This window comes from Trachurus japonicus, chromosome 24, assembly GCF_045865225.1.
Source record: "Trachurus japonicus isolate A0001 chromosome 24, Traja_1.0".
Classification (NCBI taxonomy): domain Eukaryota; kingdom Metazoa; phylum Chordata; class Actinopteri; order Carangiformes; family Carangidae; genus Trachurus; species Trachurus japonicus.
The window spans coordinates 28,153,138-28,173,771 of NC_140930.1; the positions used below are offsets into that span (position 1 = coordinate 28,153,138).

Genomic DNA, 20,634 nt, shown 5'->3' on the forward strand with positions numbered 1-20,634 from the left:
AGTTTAATGCGTTAGCGCCAGTAGTGCCGCTCAGGAGTTATACAGGGAGAAAAAAGAAAAGAAGATTGTGGTATCGCACAAGAGAGTCTTTTATCCAGGAAAAAGAGAGAGAAAATAATAGGAAAGATAAGTCATTAAAACAATGAAATATCATAACAGACGCAGTTAATAGAATATGACAAACGACAGTGTTGTAGGCTATGTATAACAATTTATGTCTCAAGAATTGTAAGAAGAAATGAAACAGATTGGCTAATATGCAAAACACTTGCAGTACATCGTCTGCATATTTAACGTAAAATAATAAAGCTTATGAATATTAAAAAACACTGCTCAAGTGTTAGCAAAACGGGGGGAAAAACTATTCTCAAGTCTAACACAAGAGTGCCTCAGAAGTCCACCCTCCCCTCAAGTTGAAGACCACCTCCAAACCCACCACCGAGCTGCAGCTGTCCGTCCTCCAGCATCTGCACCTTCACAGCCTCACACTAAACTCCTGGGGCCCTGTAAAGAGAAAGCTCAACATCACAACTCCAGTGTTGCTCCACTGTCTCTACCAAGGGGATTACAACCTATAGCCTACGCCAGAAACAAACATCCCAGTCTGACAACTTTATAGGCTACTACTTCCACTTGTGCTTGTTGTGGTGGACATCAAGAGGACCATCAGGTGGAGACAAAGAAGTCAGTGTGTGTGTGGGGGGGATCTTTGGACAGCGACTGGCTCTCCAGCTCCAGCATGCAGGTGATAAGATGCGCGTTGTTTGTGCTCGTCAGTGTCCCTGTCAGCTCGGTGTCGGTGGCTGACTCCTGCCCTGCGGTCTGCGAGTGCTCTGAGTGGAGGGCTCACACCATCTCCTGCTTTGACATTGATATTCTCCCCAGGTTTCCTGCAAGCACGGAGACACTGTAAGTAGGCGTTAAGACGCATCTGTAAAAGTCATTCTACTGTCTTTTTCCCCCTTGCATTTTCAAAGTAAAGTGCTCTTAACCCCGAGGCAAAATCATTATAACATGAATATTCCTTCAAAGTGTTCCCACGGGGATTTCGAGGTTGCCTGTGATGTTAAGCACTTATTCCATTTTAAGGTATTATTTTTTTGTGTCTATTATAAGATTGCTAACAATATGCTCCCAAGTTGTCAGTGGGGCTTTTATTGTTGATTTAGTGTGAAATACAGGCAATCTGAAACTGTCTTAAAAGGATACTGAACTTATTACAATTCTTTTCATGAAGATTAACTTTCAAGTGCTTTAATATTAGGATAATAGCCTGCAATGGCTGCAATAAATAATTCATTCAAGCATGTTATTAAAAAGATCCATTCAACCATTAGTCCACCTTTATAACCTGAAGTAATAGGCTATAGTGAAGTGATGATGTGACTGACTGTAACTTAACAGCTTAATATAGGCTGTAGTTGATTTTATTAATACTCATTGTTTGCCTTGAAATGGTCACAGGTGTATCATGATTATTGTTTAATCATCTATAATTTACCCAGAGAAGTTTACACCACAACAGCATCACCTAGCACTTCAAACACCTACTGTATTATCAACATGCTTTGTCCCCTGAGTCTGTGCTGCTGTTCATTTAGTATGAGAAACAGGGATGGGTGGAGGAAGACACAGAGACAGAGAAAAAGACAAAGACGAGAGGAAGAGACTTGTCCGGTCCGGATCTGTGTCCATGCTGCAGACATGTGCCATACACAAGTTTAGAAAATTGGGATAAGCTTTATTACTTTATTACTTACTTATTACTGGCCCCACCTTACCAGTCCAGAGGAAAGAATAATGAAAACCATCCATCCTATTGAGTTACCATGTGTAATGAACTAAATACTATTGATACACTTCTGCTATCTTGTTATCTGAAACCCTTAAGAATCTGACAAGGATCCTGGGAGCCGACGTGATGTAATGGGTCAGGGTCACCTCTGAAAAATGTGGCAGGGCTTTTACACTTCCTAAATTGCTTAAGTACAGGGCAGAAAATTACGCAACAGAGCGCGACCAGTTTGCAGTGGCCTTGAGTGATGGAAACACATGCCCTTCAGGGACTCTGTGGCAGATGTGGAAACACAGAGCTGGAAGAGCGAGAACGGATATTTCCATTTAAATCAGTATTCTTGAATGTTAAATCAGACAGTAGCTGTTCCGCTCTACACACTCATGTGCTGTTGTGGAAGTTGGTACATTTCCTAATACTCCAAACGCTATTTTAAACATGATGAGTTTACAGTAAATTGCAAAATTAATAACAGGTTGGATGCACCTGTAACATATCAGCACTTTATCATTCTCATTGAGAGTATATTTTACTTGTTACTCTTACTAGGAATTCCTCCGAAGCCCTGATGTAGGGCTCACTAAACTAAGAGGATGGCTCTGTGTTGTGTTATGATAATCTTCATTCCTCTCTTACAGTTTATTGGAACATGCCCCCACCCTTCAATTCCAAACACCACCGTGCATCTCCTCCAACAGCACCCATCACATGAAATTATCTCCCGATCACTGCCCCAATTCACGAGTGCACGTGCCCACGATGTCCTCTATGATTTCCTCACATTCCTGCCCAAAGTTTACCCAGAGTCCTCCAGAAGGATAGAAAGACATGAAAGCATGCCACCAAACGCTGCCATGTCGCCACCCTGATAAAAATATCTGCCAAATAATCCCAAAATAGACTGCGTGTTCAGGGGGATGTTCTAGCAGATGAGGCGTAAGGAAGTTTGGTTTTGTTGTACACACTGTGAGGAATGAATGACCCTGCTGCCCTGGTCAGGCCAGTGGGGTCCGGCTCCTCTGACTCAGGTTGTTATTGCCATTCGTCTTGTGGCTTCGAGCCTCCGTTTGGTCCATGAGTTTGTCTGTCAGCAAACAATCTCTGAATCTTCATGGCAAGTTCCACGAAATGGACAAATGAGAAATCACAGCATTTTTATAGTGGTAAAAACTCGGTATGTGAGAATACATCAAGTTAATAACTGGCATCTGGTTAGCTAAAGACTGGAAGCAGGGTCGCACAGTTGAGTAGCCTATATCTCTGTGTAATATGGTGACTTTTTTTCTACAAAAATGAACAGAGACAGTTTATTTCTGCTAATTTAAACTTACTAATAGAACTGAGTATGGCTTCAGCATGACTTATAATTATTATACAGCTATGAGGGTGGTGTCAGTCCTTTGTTTTACAGTAATGTAACCCTAAACCATAAAAGAAGAAGAACAAGTATAAATCCTAAGCTTTTTTTCAACACTGATGGAGGTTTGTGCTCTCAAATCTCTTCAATTTCCCTATTATGGACAAAACTTTAAAACTTTCATTCCTTGTTCTTTTATTAACGTCTTCTGTGGAACAAAATGTGTAAATGTATTATTCACAAAACAAAATGTGAACGCAAAGCAGACGTCTGTGTGCGAGTTGTGTGCACATGTGGGTAGCTAGTCAGAGTTTGGAGTCCTTTGTGTGTGTGTGTGTGTGTGTGTGTGTGTGTGTGCTTGTGGAGGTTGCTCCATGCGCCACTGGGAGTCAGAGAGGTGGAAAGGAAAGCACAGACATGCTTAAAAGCCTGTGTAGCGTGACTCCCGGCAGCGTCTGGACGATGCATTCAAATACAATATTTACTTTTTACAGCACATTTCTCAAACACCCAGAGAGTTCCATTTGAGAATAATTAAGAGAGAAAAAAAAAGACTTCAAGGGGAAACAGGGGAAAAAAAACACACCAGTCCCAGTCTTTTCAAAAGCCTCTGAATTTTTTGGATGGGAGTTAAAACGTGATAACTTGTGATATTCGTTGTCCCTCGATCTCTCATCTAATAAAACTGAGTGAAGAGTGAGATTCTAATGCTGATTCCTGAACGGTAACAGATGAGCACTGGGATTAATTGTAAAATAAGAAGTGGGACTTTGAACATGGTGAGCTGTAGCTGAGATTACTGGAAATACTGACAGTTTCCCAGCTAATAATTTGCACCGATGGATCATGTAATGGAAATTGTTACTATTACTTCTCATTTTACAAGGGTCACCTCCTGCGAATATGAGAAAACAAACGTAATGTTATATTTTAAAAACCTTTAAATAAAAATTATTTAAAAATTAAAATTAGTTGTCCACCTAAATACTGCTGTTTTGTCTCTTAACTTGTAGTGCGTGTTCAAGCATTTGGACTGAGAACCGACAAAGGATTTTTCTAGCGACAGCATTTCTACATGAGAGGAGATTTGCAGTGGAGAAAGTGCAGGTTGGATATTTAGCTGACCCTCTCCACCAGTCACCACAGACCATTACACATCAGAATGAGACAGAGCCCATAGTAAACACAGCTTTGTTGTCAATCCAATGTTGACACTATTATGAATTATGTGGCTTCTCCCCACTTCAAACTCAATTCCCAACCTGTTTGTTTTCTTGGGTTTCTACCCAAAATTACAAAGTGAGGGAGTCATTTTCTCCTTAAGCCTAAGAGATCGGCTCACTGGGCTTCTCTCTCTCTCTTCGCGTCCGCTCTTCAGGGAAAGTGCATGCTGGTTATTTGGGTTTGGAGCGCGACGGCAGCAGCGGCGAAACAGTGGTGCTTCTTACAGGGGTGTTTGGTGTCAGGGGCCTGCTCTGTGTCCCTCTGTTTGTTTGAGTTTGTCAAAGCATGTACAGGGTGCCGTGCTCCGGTGTCTACTTAGTGGCTCAAACCCTGCATCCCCCCACAGGAGCGTGATTCAGACCCCTGGGCCAGATCTGCAACCTCTGAATTAGTCTATTGTTCCTCTGATGAAGCAAAAGGGGCTTGAAGATGGTGGGCTTTTGGCTGAGTCACATTTTTATACCTGCTTCCAAATGGACGCACATACTGTTGCTAGTTGACACAGGATGTGGTGGAACAAAGTGTGTCCAGGAATACAACGTCGTGACATCAACACATGTGGATACCATCTTAATCTCTTTCTTCTATTACTATGTTGTGATTCCTAAAATCTACCACAACAAAGTCTGCGGCAAGATCACAGGAAAGAAGACACACATTTTCACCAGCGAAGTCCAGATAAAGGTGCCTAACATGTATACCCTTGGAAAAAGCTCAATATTCTGGGAGAAACTGGTAAAGATTAAAAGTTAAATGAATTACATGGGAAGATCAATGTCTGTAGGCCTACTGTGTGCTTAAGTATGAAACTACCACTAGCATCAGGTTAGCTGTATAGCAAAGACTGGAAACAGGGAGTAGCCTGTACTATCCAAAGGCAGCAAATCCCACCTAATAGTACATGTAAAGCTCACAAATTAACACATTATATCTTGGTAAATCTATACACGAACCTCAGTGTAAAATCGACAATTTGCTCTTGCCAGACAGTCAGCAGAGACTCCAGGAATTTACAGCTCCGTGCCAGGAAATAGTTTGGCACCTTACCTTCCTACCTAACTCCAAAATGTCATTTCTTCACTTCAGTATTTGTAAAGAATTGACAAAAGAGATATAACATGTACATGTATCGGCTTTATGGTGAAGAAGAAGATATTTTACTCTTGGACACGGCCAGCCAAGCTGTTTATTTTGCCTATTTCTAGCTTCTAGCTCTTCATCTAAATTTAAGCAAGAAAGCAAACATATAGGCCTACATATGCATTTCCCAATTTTTCTTTTTTTCTTCTTCTTCTTTTGATAGAAACACTTTCCCCCTCCTTTCATGCACAATAGCAGGTTTTACTTATTGTGGAGGTGTGTAGCCTATTGCATACTTAGGCTTTAACCTTACTTTCTGAAACATTGTCCTAAACAGACCCAGACATTGTTTGATTTGGCTGCCAGATCAGGTCCTTTCAGTTCCAAGTCTTTGTTTCTTCCCTTGTTCCCTGAATGGGGGGGGATCTGTTCAACCATTAACTTCAAAGAAACCTTTCATCTAACAATGAAATTCATCAATGTTGGACCTTTATCTGTGACTCACTGTCGCTTTTTTTCCCCTTATCTTGTCCCTTTCTTCTCCCAGTTTGACCTCTTTGACTGGGACTATTGGACACAACATAAAGATAAAAATTCTATTGACAATATTTTTTTTAAATTGATAAATGATAAATAATACAATAATTAAAAAAAACTCTCCAAAACTCGGTTCCCTCAGAAAGCGTGAAGAACACCTTGCCAATGAAACCGAATGTCAGCTGATATTCAGAGTAAAATCTATTTGTGACAATTAAAATGTCCATATTTATTTTTCTACCCAGGTGGCTTTTTGAGACCCGTCTACCAGCTGTTCCAGCAGATGTCTTCGCCAACATGGTCAACATCTCAAGGATGTGAGTGTCCATTTATGAAAATTTATTCCGTCCACAGACCCTTCAAAGTTCATCCTCATACACCTGTTGTCTTTCGGCTCCTTTCCCCAAAAAGTGGGAATCTATCCCAGTTCCAAACTGCCCACCCCTTTCCCTTTTAGTCTCCCACCCAAGCAGATGATATGCTCTCTGTTTAGTATCACTGCTGGCTCCTAATCACAGCTGGAAGCACTAATGCGTTCCTTCATCAGGAATGTTGGTCCTTCGACCGCAGTGGGGCTTGGACATTGGCTAGGTATTTCAGAGCAGCTTTTTTGGACGTGTGGTGCTTGTAGACTCCCTGTGGAGGTGGAGTCTCCTCTGTGCTGAGGTAAAATATACACTTGAGCCTTGATCCTCGGCCGCTGATTCTGACGTCTGCATCCAAGCCATGCATGAAGGGAGACGGCGGATGAGAGGTTTTGTGTAATCCTCAAACAGCCACAAGTGTTCACACTCTTTGTTCCCTATCCAGAGTGGTCGATAGAAAATGCATAAAATGTCAGCAGATTCACAAACACAAGCTTTTCTTTTAGCTTGTCAAAACAGAGGCATCCTTTATTAAATGCAGCATTGGTCTAGTATCAACTATAAGTAAACAGAATATATGTTTTTCCTAGTAAGTAAGTCATTTTTCAAGTTAATCCAGCGGTAAATTCATGGTTTATTTTAAGAGCATCTCAAGTAATAACAAGTGAGAGCAGAGTGACTGATGACTAGGTAATGTATATGTGAGGTGCATACCTTTAAAATTGCCCATGACTTTGGGGGGGGGCTTAGGAGACAATTTGGGTTGATAAATTCAGGAAGGAGTTGCAGACTCTGGGATCATTTCTAGAGCCACACACTTATAGTTATTTATAAAAACACGTCTTATATTCACTTTCACGCATGAACAAGACTTTTTTCCCTTAAAACTCAGACAAGCGTTTAAGAAAACTCATTATTTTCAGTATTGCTAAGATGATTTGTGCATTAGATTTGGTGTAAGTTTGTTTATATCTTTTAGATATATGTCAGTGGACATGAAGCTACAGAGACTGGAGAGACACTCTTTCTACAACTTGAAGAAAATCACCCACATGTGAGTACCTAAAAGAAAAAGGGCACGCTATTTATTGATCTTTATTGATTAAACTGTTCCATTTGCTCCTTGGAGAGAAGAAAAGGTTTCATTTTGAACCGCACCAGCAGCAAATGGAAATGTGGAAGAAACACATTAGAAGCTTATTTCTCTCTCTGCACATCACTTAATTCTCCTCATCAGAGCAGCACGGGGCAGATTTGCCCGTTCATGAGGTTAAAAAAAAAAATAAAACCCTGTTGTGCAATTACGAAAGATTAGATAAGGAACTATTCAATTTGATAAAGTAACTTGTTATCTAGATGTACAGTGTTTGCTGCAGTATTCCGGTGCCCGGGCTAATGAGTATGTTCGAGCAAAGAGGCTAAACAGCAGCCAGCGTTTGGCTTTTCTCCTCGTCCTCTTCATGCTCCAGCTCTTGTTGAGGCAGCTCAGGGGAAAAAGTGTAGCAAGGTGCACTCTATTCTCAATTATGGGATAGAGATTTATGGCTGGGACTCCGGGTGGACCACACACTTTCCAGCAGAACACCTAGCACTTCATATATTACTGTGAGACTTCCTGCCTATGTGAATGATTTGTTCCAAGTTACAGCATCTTGTAACACAGCAGTTTGTGTGTACGCAATTTGTTTCCACTCTTCAATTACTGTATAAAATGTGGGCATGTGCAGCGGTTTGAGACAGTAACTATGATTTACAGCCGCAGACATTAATTTGACATGACTTGATGCATATGTGCATATCATTTGGCTGTCATTTTTTATCTTAATTATCCTTCCCTTTAGTCTTTCTTTATTTGCTTCCTAATTTCAGATATCAAAACGCAGACAGAAACGATAATTCAAACCGCCAGCTGAGGGTTGTATCTGTGTTCTGGGGTGTATTTTGGATCTCTGGGGCCTATTTGCCACTGATTGGTGGGGTGTAGTGCCATACATCAGAAAATGGCATCTCTCTCAGGTTTCCTTCAGGGTCAGACACAAATTAATGCTCTGCTTCCTGTTGGCTGCTTGAGGCCGACAGCAGCTGCGGATGGAGGAGTGCAGAGTGCAGAGCTGGAAATTCAGAGGAGCCTGGTAAAGTTTGTGTCGTGCCTCCACCGATGAAACCCCCACTTTCGAGAGATTTTATACAGAAGTAAAGATGAACATGTTTTAATACAGTGTAATGTAGATAAATCTCTGTTTCAGTGCTCTGTTGGCAAATGATTCAGCCAACACAGTTATTAAAAAAGTCCACATTTAAGATCATTTGTAGGGGGAAAAAATCAACACAAAGGAAAGTGTATGTTCTATCCTTAGAGCAGCAGTGTGTTTGAATCATGCAGGAAATAAATTAGGTTTAAGCTGCGTAACAACTATGAGTAATCTGAGAAGTGTTGTGATGTAGTGACAAACCCAATGACAATCATCTCTTGATTCTGCAATTTCTGCAGTTTACCATACTTCCCTGCAGTGTTTTAATATCTCCCAGACCGCTGCTGTGGTTCAGTCTTCTTATCAACCCGATTTCAAGCCACTGAACACAACCATGATAAACTAGACTGTGCACCATCTGCCCAGCACCGAACAGGACACAGAGGAGACAGAGATAGTCACTGGCTAATGAATGTAGAGGAGCATTTAGCAGCTAAGAAACTTCAATTCAAAAAGCGGTTACATCCCACCATTCGGACATACCACTATTCCGACATACCACCATTAGACATACCGCTATTCCGACATCCTATCATCCCATCATTCAGACAAGGCTTTCAATATAAGGAATTGTGTGTTACTCAACAGGTGACTCCCTCCTACTTATCTGGATTCTCTACTTCTGGACTTTCTCTATCTGGCCTGTCTATCCTCTACCTGGTCTTTTTACTAAACTTAACCAACTCAACTTAACCAAAAAAAAAACGCTACTGTATTAAAGCAGAAGTAAGCGGAATGTTTGTGTTAATATAAGTCTTAAATAGTTATATCTTCCGACAGCAATCACTTACATAGAGTGTTTGGTCTGAAACACGGGTCTGTCAGTCACTCTGCTCTGCTGTAAGCCGAGGAGAAAACTTTCCTTGTATCCTGCAACCTTTATCCAATGAGGAGAGAGAACGGCATAAAGGGGCGGTCCTCTCTGTGTGTGCAGCCAAGGAATGCGCGTGAATGTGGTGACGTAGGGACGAGGGCGGGGACTGCTAACTCCATCGGCTGACAGGAAGTTAGCCAAAACGACTGGATCGCTTACTTCTGCTTTAAAGGAATTGTCGGAAAGGCAGGATGTTTAAGAAAAGAAAAAAATACCATCATTCCGACCATAGGAGGCAAGAATTGTTGGAATGATGGGACGTTTGATAGAAAATTAAGTGTTGCCATTTAGACAATTAACTGGTGGGATGTCGGAATGGCGGTTGCCCCCCCAAAAAGCAGTAAACATACTCACATATGGACAGTCTCTGCTGTAATTGTGATCATCGTGCATCTTTCATCTCTTGTTTGTCCATATGGTGTTTTCGATATAATACAAAACGCATAATGAGTGAGATGCACAGTCAACACCTTGACTGTTATGTGTTATGTGTATTTCCACCCTGTAGCTGCAGTGAACCACCACTCACAGTCTCATAAAGGTAGATTCAGCCAGCCAGAGTTTCATAGGTCACAATCCCATCAACGTGCTGCATGGGACAGGGGGCTTGTAAAATAAAAAACCCAAACTTTGATAATACAAGAGTTCAAGTTAGCACAATCACGAACACTGTATCAGCACTGCCAATTACAAGCTAAGAAACAACATGAACAAAGAAAAGATCTGATGTGTCTGCTAGTTGCTGATTGGGGATAACTACTCTACTCTTTCACATGTCAAATGAGCCAAAGCAGGCGACAGGCCACAATCAGGCCTGGATCAGATTTCTCAATAAGGAAGTAGACAGAGATCAGCTTCCAGCTCAATTTCTCCATTTTCTCTCTTTTTATATGGGAAAACCACATTAAACAAAACATCAATCATAGCAGAGTATTTCTATTAAGACATGTCTGGAAAGAGACTACTAGGCAAAGAGGACCACACACAGAAACCACAAATTCTATCAAAAAGAAAATCCAAGTAGAAGGAAATCAAATCTCCACTGACACCGCTTGATTGAATTTTGGTTTGAACTCTAGTTTTTACACCGAGGCACTGAGAAGGTGAACTTCACCCACCCTGGGACTCCTACTGACCTGACCTGACCACGTCTGTCTCCTGGGTTCAGTGTGTGTTTGCCAGGTGTGTGAAGAAGGGCCAGAGCACACGCTGGAGGTCACGTGGCTTCAGACAGCTGAGAGAGGTGTTGAGTCCAGCCCAGCACAGGGCGGACCAGAGAAAACACACTAATGAAACACTAATTGGACTTCACTTCCGGCCCTGGCTGTCTGCACCGAGTTTCCCTTCACGAAGGCAACTGGCCTCCACCTTGCTATGTTCTGTCAGCAGGTTTCAAGACTGTGTGCACTGTGTGTTTCTGCAAATAATTCTGTCGTGGCCACAATATTTCTGTCCTCTACATGTACAAAAAAAGTCATTGCATCCCTCTCTTGTTTGTTTGTTGTCCAGAGAGATACGTAATGCAAAGATCCTGACCTACATTGACCCGGAAGCCTTTAAGAATCTCCCAAACCTGAAATACCTGTGAGTACTTTTCATTGTACGCTCTTTTATTTAAAACTCGTACCATTACCGGCACTGAATTCCACATACTGACTACATTATGGCAGCCCAAAAAAGATGAAGTTGTAGATTTAAAAGGCTTTGGTCTGGTAATAATTTAGACATTGTGATCTATTCATAGAATTGTGTGTGTCAGTCTGGGCAAGACTGAGTCATGCTTCATTTGAATTTAATGCAGTGGTACGGGCTGAGTTTAGAAAAAAACTGCAATGCAGATTAAATCCAACATATTTGGCATGAGAATGAAAGACGTCAATCTCATGTGAATTCTTGACTCAGGCTGACAAGTATAAGCTGTTGTTTCCTTCCAGAGGGCCAGAGATCACTGACTGATGCCACCATTACTTAAGCTCTTGTTAAGAAGCCCTGTCCTATAAGAAGCCAGAATCCAACAGTTGCCTGTTAAATCAATTCTTAAATGATGCAGTCTACTCTGAACAATAGTGTATTTACATCTTGGGTCTGTATTCCTGCAGGGAATGCACACCATACTTTTGCATTACACTGTTGTTGTGTGATATAGTTTTACAGAGGATTAATAACGGAGCAATTATATGAATAGCATCTTTGCAAAAACCTGTAATCTCTGTTGCAACTGTTTCTATCTCTGCTGTTCTGTTCAGGGGGATTTTCAACACCGGACTTACTTTCTTCCCCGACTTGAGCAACATCCACTCTAATGACATGAATTTCATACTGTAAGTTACTGCAACCTTACAAGTTTACATTCAACAGTCCCTAGTCTTCCTATCTCATGGTAAAAAGTAGCATTCAGCTACTACATTGTATCACCCATCTCACCAGTGTAATCGCTTTGGAGGAAGGGAAGTCAGAGTTGTACAATAAGTACTAAAGGCATGGCAAATTTACATGTTGAGAATTCTAACACCAAGAAAAGTCATGAAGGCTGGAGATGGAGGCAACGGTTTCTTCTATAACACAACAGCCCTCTCCTGCAATATTCATTAGGCTACACTTTTTAAGGCACAGGACGATTTAGGTTACTAAAAAGTGAGTGTTTTGAGTCTGACAATTATAAACTAACAGGAATTACATTAAAAATGGATTTTCCATGTTTATTCTCCCATTTATTCATTGTAGAAAGATGGACAAATAGCATTTGTGTGTGATTTGATTTATTTATTTATTTAGCACAAGCTTAAAAAAAGAAACAGTGCAAGGAGGGAAGTTCCTCTTCCATCATCTAAGAATTACATGAAACTCAAGATAACCAATTAGAAATACAACATAGAAAAAATCAAGATAAACAATAAAATGTACAGTGCAACATAGAAAAACTAGAAAACATAAACAGCAAAAGAAAGAAAGATGGATGCATAATTAACAAAATGGTGAATAGCATTTGTGTGTGCGTACGTGTGTGTGAGGGACAGAGAGAGAGAGAGTGAGCGTGTAACACAGCGCAATGCAGGAATTATGGGATTTGTGGTTTCAATTTTGAAAAATTGTACTACCAACATCACTTCATAAATGTATTTGTGTTATAGAAAATGCTACATAAGCAGTTTTCACTCTATGTCTGTGTCTGTAAGTGTGTGTGTGTGTGTGTGTGTGTGTGTGTCGGCCTTGTCTGCTTCTCCATGTCCCTACAAAATGAGCTACAGCTACAGTCACATCTCTGTCATCACCTTCTCAGACAGCCGCTCTATCTAATTCAATTTTCCTACCCAGCCATAATACTTGAGCATACATTCATCAGCACTGCATTCCACCCTCTGCCATTTTCCAGCGAAAGGTATTTACTTACAACACCACTTAATTTCCTCTCTGTTCGGTGCCTTCATTTGCAGGGAAATTGTTGATCATCCCTACATCACTGAGATCCCAGCCAACTCTTTCCGTGGTATCACCAACGATGTGCTGACAGTGTAAGATATCACATGTAACACACTCACTACTGTACGTAAATGTGCAAAAATTAAACTGCAGCTCATCTCAACTAAAGTACAAAATGTAGTAAATGCAAAATATAGCCTGTACATCATCTAGACTGTAGTGAAATGTGTGCTGTAAGCCTGGTATTGTTCTTTATCCCTAAATCCAACCAAAACCTTAAAATAGCCCTTTAGAAGAAGCTGGGATCGGCCAAAATGACCTCACTTTAAAAACATGTCCTTAGTCTGAACTAAGTTGAATCTCCTTCAGATAACAAAAACAAGTACACGGACACTCACACAGAACAGGCAATCTCTACGTGCGGTTAGGTTTGGGAGTGAAAGTAGAGGCATTGCAATTTTAATACACAGAGCAGCATGTTACAGAAAATGGCTGGACCGAAAACCGCAAAACCTCACCATAAAATGTAAAATAAGATCCCACTTATCGCTGTCATTGCTGTATGGAAATAGATGACACATCAGCACATAGGGGAATAATTTTCACTCAGTAGATTGGCTGCTAGACCTAAAAAGGAAAATACTACTAAAATACTTGTTTAAACTTATTATCTTGTTTCAGGATGCTGTATGGAAATGGCTTCAGAGAAATCCAGCATCACGCCTTTAATGGGACCAAGTTAGACCAAGTGTAAGTTCATGTGGTGTGAAACATTTTATTCTTTGATATTTTGTTAAATGTTGTTTTCCTACAGAGAGTTATCATGCCTAGATGAAAAATATGAAGCTAGCCAGTCAGCAGCTGAATTCGGTGCACTTTGCGTCCCTCAGGTTTAGCTCAAAGATATTCAAATAAAGTAACATATTTTGGGGGGCATTTCTAAGCCATAAATTGCTAGACCCATGTGTCTTTGGATTATAAAACACACAAAAAATGTAAATCTTTTTAAAGAAAAATATATGGGTCGCTAAGGAGTCATGACAGCCAAATTTTATATGTCCCAGTTGACCAGAATCACTTTTTCATTGAATTTAAAACAAATAAAAATTACAATTTACATATTTTTATGTTAATATAATAATATTCCTGACTACTTTAACTAAAACATTTTTAAAAAATCAATTATTTATGAAATAGCAATATTTTATCATGTCCCCCCGTAACAACATACCATACCAAATTAATGGTTCAGTTCAACATCCTCAGCATTGAGGAAGTGGAATCACTGAAGTCTTCAGAAGAACATACTGTAAAGAGAAGAAAGACGAAACACAACATCTCCATTATATAAATAAATGATAGTTAACAACTGTTTAGGAAAAAAACTAACAATCATGTTAAAAATATTATAATTTCATGTTTTCCTAAAGTCATGTGATGTTACATGCCTCGGCTAATTAAGGATTTTTGGCTACTTTTAGCCAAAATCTTCGATCCTGTAACATTCAACCCTCTAACAAAAAACACTGTTAGGGGATTGAGTCATTGTTACAGGGTTGAAAGGTTTTTTCAGACAACCCAAAAGTGCACCGAATCCAGAGAATCACCCCAACCAGCCCCTCTAAAGGTCCTAAACACGTCACAGCTTGTTTATTTAATCCATAGAAAAAAAATGAAGTGGTGGTTGTTTTATAAAGGGTTTGTTCCAGACTATTTCTTAACTGTTCCCACCTGTTTCCAGTCTAGCTAGGCTAAGCTAACAGGCTGCTGTCTGGCTGCATTTACCGTGCACACATGGGAGTGGTAGCAATCTCGTAATTCTCAGCATGATAACAAATAATAGCATTTCCCAAAATGAAAAACCATTCCTTAAACAATTTTACGCACATCAGCTGATCCTTACGTCTAAACATAATTTCTTTGGAAAAAATCTAACTCCGGAGACAGAATTTTATTTTATCTCATGAGGTATCTGTCGATTTGGAAGCTTTACATTTCTTCAGAAATTAGTTTGCTCAGAGTTTTGCCTGTATTAAACAATTTCTGACATCTGGCATGTGTATTTCCTTACCCCAAATTACACTACAAAAGCAGCAGGATCACAGCTGGGTCTCTATGGGCATTCTCACATGCACTGAAAAGGGCTTAAGCCCAGCTCTTGATTAGTGAGCTGGAGTTCTCATGGGAAACTGTGTTTCCAAAAGTGGGTATCAGGAAGTCTGCATTAAGAGTCCACCCCTCCCATACACTCAGTGACACCGGACCCTCGATTTGTGTCATACTTGTAGAAAACAATTTCACACTTGTATTCAATAGCCTCACTCAGATGAATTATGAGTCAGTGAGGACAGAATAGGTAAGAACTCCTTCCCTTTTCTCTTTTTAGTTTTCTTCTCTACTTGTCACTGCCCAGTCCTGCATATTCAGGATATGAGGTATTAATGATATTAATTTAAAGCCCCTCTCCTCTTTTACAACACCTACACACAACCCAGGCTCTTATAAGAGCCTAATTAAGCCATTGGTCTGTGACTAGTGAGTCTTACCACATGGGTGTTTGTGTTGGCACCTGATCTGCTCTGAGGGGAGAAATGATCCCAGCGCAGCCTGACCAAGACAAACACATCCCTCACAAGTCTATTATCCTTATTAGATTTACGGGATTCAGGGAGATGTGTAGTGAGGGTGCAGTATGTTTAAGATTTACCATTGCATTTTATACTATCGAATTTGAATCAACAACTTGATCTTGATTGAGACCTTTTTCTGTCTGTCGTGTTTCACCCCTGAAATGAGAGAAAATAAACACAGAAATGTGCCTTGGGAAAATATTATGCCATGACTCGCCTCTGTCAGTCTGATTGAAACGTGGAGGATAACTTTTCTCTTAATAAACTTAAATTTGTGCTTTCCTGTTCCCAGCGACCTTCACAGGAATAGGTATTTGACCAAGATGGATGAAAGGGCTTTTGGGGGCGCCATCAGCGGCCCCATGCTTCTGTAAGTACCTGAACCACCTGAGTACTCTGATCCTCTCTTATTGACTGCTCATAATTACACACAATACAAAAGAGGAGCTACATCCATTCACGTTTTGACCTGAAAGTGACATTGATCCTCTCATCTTACTCCCTCCAAACTACTATTTCAGCTATATATTTCAGAACAGCCAGTCAATTTGGAAGTGTGTATAATATAAATAAGTAATAGGCTGAGTTTGGAAATGACATTACTTACACCAAGTCAAATTTAATGTCAACAGTGTCCTCATTCATTGTGTGCAGACTGGATGAGACATGTCTGCGACATTGGATAGCGTATCATCAAAGTGTAAAAATCCACAGCTCCACAGCTGGAGCGAGAAATCTGACACGCACTGTGTGCAAGCATGTGAGAGAGAAACTTCCGACGTTTGTCTGATACTGTTGTCTTTTTGCTGTTCTCAAGGTTTTAAAGCCGGGTTGCTCCATTTTTAAAGGCGCTCAATGCCAAACCCCTTTACCACGGCTATCTAGTTGCTGTTGTGGCTCCACTCGAGCCGCCCGGTGTCTGCTTAGGTAAAACGGGGTTTGTGTGCAGGTCCTTTCTTTTTCTGTTCCACTGAGTAACATGTCCTGAGTGAGGTCACCTCTTTGAGGTCATGAGCTAAACATCTGGGAATGACAAAATCAGGCTGACACTCATAGGGTCTGTGCGGCTTTTTTTTATTTTTTTTTTTTGCACAGCCTTACACAATGTGCCCCATGAGAGGAAGAGAGCAGAGGACAGAGAAGTGGGGAGAGCAAATGGGACTATAAAAGAACAATTGAGCTCTTAGCAAATATGGAATTATTTGGGTTGTGTTTGTTTTATTTAATAGAATTAATCACTGACTTCGAGGTGTAATGGGTTAGGAAACTAAAGAAAGCACAAGAGAACTTGGCCTCTCCTTGGCCCCTTGTGTCGGCGCTGTACAGCTGAATGTCTCGATAAGAGGAATGTCCTGATAATGGGATCACACAGGATGTTGGTGAGATTGTCAATCCCCCTGCACGTCTTTGTCCCGATGAGGTTGAGCTGGCTTTGGCATGACAGGCGAGCACAAGAAATACCACGTGTAATTGCTTAAAGATGATGGAGTGAGGAGCTCGCTCTAGGAAACAGATGGAGGATGTTGTTTAATCCATCTGTGAGCTCTCTAGTCTCATCAGATCTTTGTAGATCTGTGAAAACTAGGTGCTAGGTTGCTAGGTGGCGGCTGCGTGTCGTTATTTCACTTAGATGAAAGTGCAGTGCTCAGTGTTATTCATTGGAATACGGTGTGTAATATAGTGGGATGAAGGTGCGCAGAAAATTGCATGTTATCAACCAGACATAGCTTTGAGCTGATGACATAGCCTTCCTCTCATAATCCTTGAAGGAGAATTCAGAGCGTTATTTTTTAACCTGTGATCTAACAGCAGCTTGTATTGTGATCAGTCCATCTCTTTTCCAGACACAAAGACAAGTGTTTAAATCTTTATTTCACAAACTTAATTTTTGGTCCACTGAGGAAGAAAAGAGGCCGAGCGGAGCAGATTGTTGAAATCATTGGTGAAAAATATAGCATAGCATTTCCATAGTGTATACTGTAGTAGTATAGTATATACCTCCCATCATTCTGCCTCTCTGAAGAGCAGAAACAAAACTTACTATACAAATGTATCTTCTTTAATCGTTTCACTCTCTTTCTGTCCCCAAAGAGACGTGTCCGAGACAGGGATCAGCTCCCTGCCGACCACAGGTATGGACTCTCTACGGGAGCTGAAGGCGCGCAATGCCTGGGCTCTCAAGAAACTGCCACCTATCAAGACCTTCAAGCACCTCACCGTCGCCAACCTCACCTACCCCAGTCATTGCTGTGGCTTCAAAAACCTCAAAAAGAAACGAGGGTGAGCCTTCATAGCAGTGCTTCTTTCTTTTTTCCCCCCCTTTCTTTTTTACTTTATTTTGTTTTCATCTAATGGGCTTTGGATAGTCAGAAAAGTGAAGTCGGGGCATCACAGGAAGTGTTTCCAGAGTGCATAACAAATAGGTAGTCTGTGTATGTAATGTATTTGGATGATCTACCACAGTGAGTGGGGCAGCTGCACTTGTATGGTGTGGATCTTGGCTGGGACTGAATCAACTCTCTGATGTGTTTACCTATAACTTCATACAGCGCTGCCATAATTAGTGTCACTCATTGCTGTTATTATAGGAAGAAGGTTGAGTCAGACTCATAATGACTCTCAAAACAGGAATCCCTTTTCTTCAATTGGATGTATAAATGATTTTATAGCACTTTTTAATACCGCAGCCAGGTCTGATATTTTTTATGGACTTTCTCTTGTGTGTATTTGTGTGCATTGTTTTTCAGCTTTTTGGAGTACTTCTTCTGTAACCTGACTGCTTTCAACGACCAGCATCACAAACGCTCTGTTGGTCCCCTCCGCATGCCGTCCCTCCAAGGGGACAGCGTGGCGGAGACGGCCCCAGACCAGGAGCCGAGCGACGGAGGTCACCGAGAGTCCCAGCAAGAATGGAGGAAAGGTGACTTCCACGGCAGCCTCCACTACCATGCCTACTTTGGAGGTCAGCCAGATGAGGATGTGGGTTTTGGAGAGACCCTCAAGAACCCCCAAGAGGACACCAGCCAAGACTTTGACAGCCGTTACGATTATGTGGTGTGCGAGGACGGAGAGGAGGTGGTGTGTGCGCCGGTGCCCGATGAGTTCAATCCTTGTGAGGACATAATGGGTTTTGGCTTCCTGCGAGTGTCTGTGTGGTTTGTTAGTCTGCTGGCCATTCTGGGTAACGTAGTGGTGCTCCTGGTTTTGCTCACCAGCCACTACAAGCTCTCAGTCTCCCGCTTCCTCATGTGCCACCTGGCCTTTGCAGATCTGTGCATGGGGATTTATCTGCTGCTTATCGCCTCTGTGGACCTGCACACGCGGGCCGAGTACTTCAACCATGCCATCGACTGGCAGACCGGTCCCGGTTGTGGACTCGCTGGTTTCTTCACGGTCTTCGCCAGCGAGCTGTCCGTCTACACCCTGACGGTGATCACCCTGGAGAGGTGGTACGCCATCACCTTCGCCATGAGGCTGGATCGTAAGCTGCGGCTGCACCACGCGGCGGTGGTGATGCTGGGCGGCTGGATCTTCTGCCTTGTCCTGGCGCTGCTTCCGCTGTTCGGGGTGAGCAGTTATCAGAAGGTCAGCATCTGTCTCCCGATGGACACCCAGTCCACGGTGGCCCAGGTCTACATCTTGTCAGTGCTGGTCCTCAACATTCTGGCCTTTCTTGTTATCTGCGCTTGCTACTTTAAGATCTACTGCGCGGTTCACAACCCCCACTACCACTCTGGATCCAAAGATACCAACATTGCCAAGCGCATGGCCGTGCTCATTTTTACTGACTTCCTGTGCATGGCGCCCATCTCGTTTTACGCCATGTCAGCCGTGCTGGACCAGCCGCTCATCACCGTCTCCAACTCAAAGATTTTACTGGTACTCTTCTACCCGCTCAACTCCTGCGCCAACCCGTTCCTCTACGCCATCTTCACCAAAGCTTTCAGGGGCGACGTGTTCATCCTCCTCAGTAAGGTGGGGCTCTGCCAGCAGCAGGCGCAGCTGTTCAGAGGCCAGACGGTCTCATCAAAAGGAAGCAGTGGGACATCTCAGGTCCGTCGAGACAAGGATAAGGTTAGGAAAGGAGGGAGCGGAGGCCAGGAGGAGGTGCCCATTCACCTGAAGCAGTGCTCCGGACATGCCTACCATCAAGCAGGCAGCCAGCAGACAAGCCCTGAAGAGAGCCAGAGCCTGAACACGTGAGCCAAAAAACCAGCTTGAAGTGGTAAAAAAGGAAGACAAGTTCAGGTGGGAGAGGATAGGAGAGGCCTTGAAGTGTTTGTGGACAGATCTGTTTGGATATTTAACAGAAAGCTCCAGTATTCTGTATCTGCTTCAACTTTCAGGCCAAGTTCAGCTGTTTTCACAATTTGGGCTGTGATGATTTTATGGTTCCAGTTGTTGGAGAATATCAAGTGTCGCTGAAATATGAGCTCAACTTCATCTCACTTGTAGCCCTTTTTATTCTGATGGACTGGCTTGAACTGAACAGAGATTATTGTATGGAAAGCATAAAGATAATACTCAAACATACACATATAATAACTATGAATAAACTCTATTTTCAGTATGTTCAATTATATGTGGAGTTGAATTCAAATTAACTGTGCACAGTCTGGCATTGAGATACAAGGAATTATGACAAATTGTATCACGCACTCCATTTTCATAAGATAAGATAAGACCTTTCTGCAGAAAACTATTTATACTTGGCTATTGTGTTGAAGGACAGCCTGCTGGCTCAGCGCCGTTCATACAGTTTATGTAAATATAAAAATACTGCACTTCTCATCATCTTATCAATACCTCCGTATATAATGCAAGTACAGTACATGCATTTGGTTTATTGAATTACTAATGAAAGCAGGACACATTGTCTGTGATTTTTTAAAAATGCATTTTTAAGTGTGTTTACCTGAAACTGAAAAGTATAATTCGTGATGTTTCTATATTGAAAGTAGATTCTCAACAGTTTTCTCAGCTTTATTGCAGCTTATACCTGCACCAAATCAATATATTGCTGTGTTTTAATAAAAATATGTGCCTACCTTTGTTCTTCATGTGATTGTTATTATTTTTTTTATCAGATATTGTTACTTT

At 41.6% G+C, this 20,634-nt stretch overlaps 1 protein-coding gene across 1 annotated transcript; it reads left to right on the forward strand.

The window, feature by feature from the left end:
• The first annotated feature begins 440 nt into the window (after window positions 1-440).
• On the forward strand, window positions 441-20,590 carry tshr (thyroid stimulating hormone receptor). The gene is made up of 10 exons (XM_085771767.1): window positions 441-909; window positions 6,239-6,310; window positions 7,338-7,412; window positions 10,994-11,068; window positions 11,731-11,805; window positions 12,919-12,996; window positions 13,586-13,654; window positions 15,827-15,904; window positions 17,626-17,814; window positions 18,282-20,590. The coding sequence occupies exons 1-10, from the start codon at window positions 740-742 to the stop codon at window positions 19,735-19,737; spliced, it is 2,337 nt and encodes a 778-aa protein (XP_085627893.1). The 5' UTR covers window positions 441-739; the 3' UTR covers window positions 19,738-20,590.
• The last annotated feature ends 44 nt before the right edge of the window (window positions 20,591-20,634 follow it).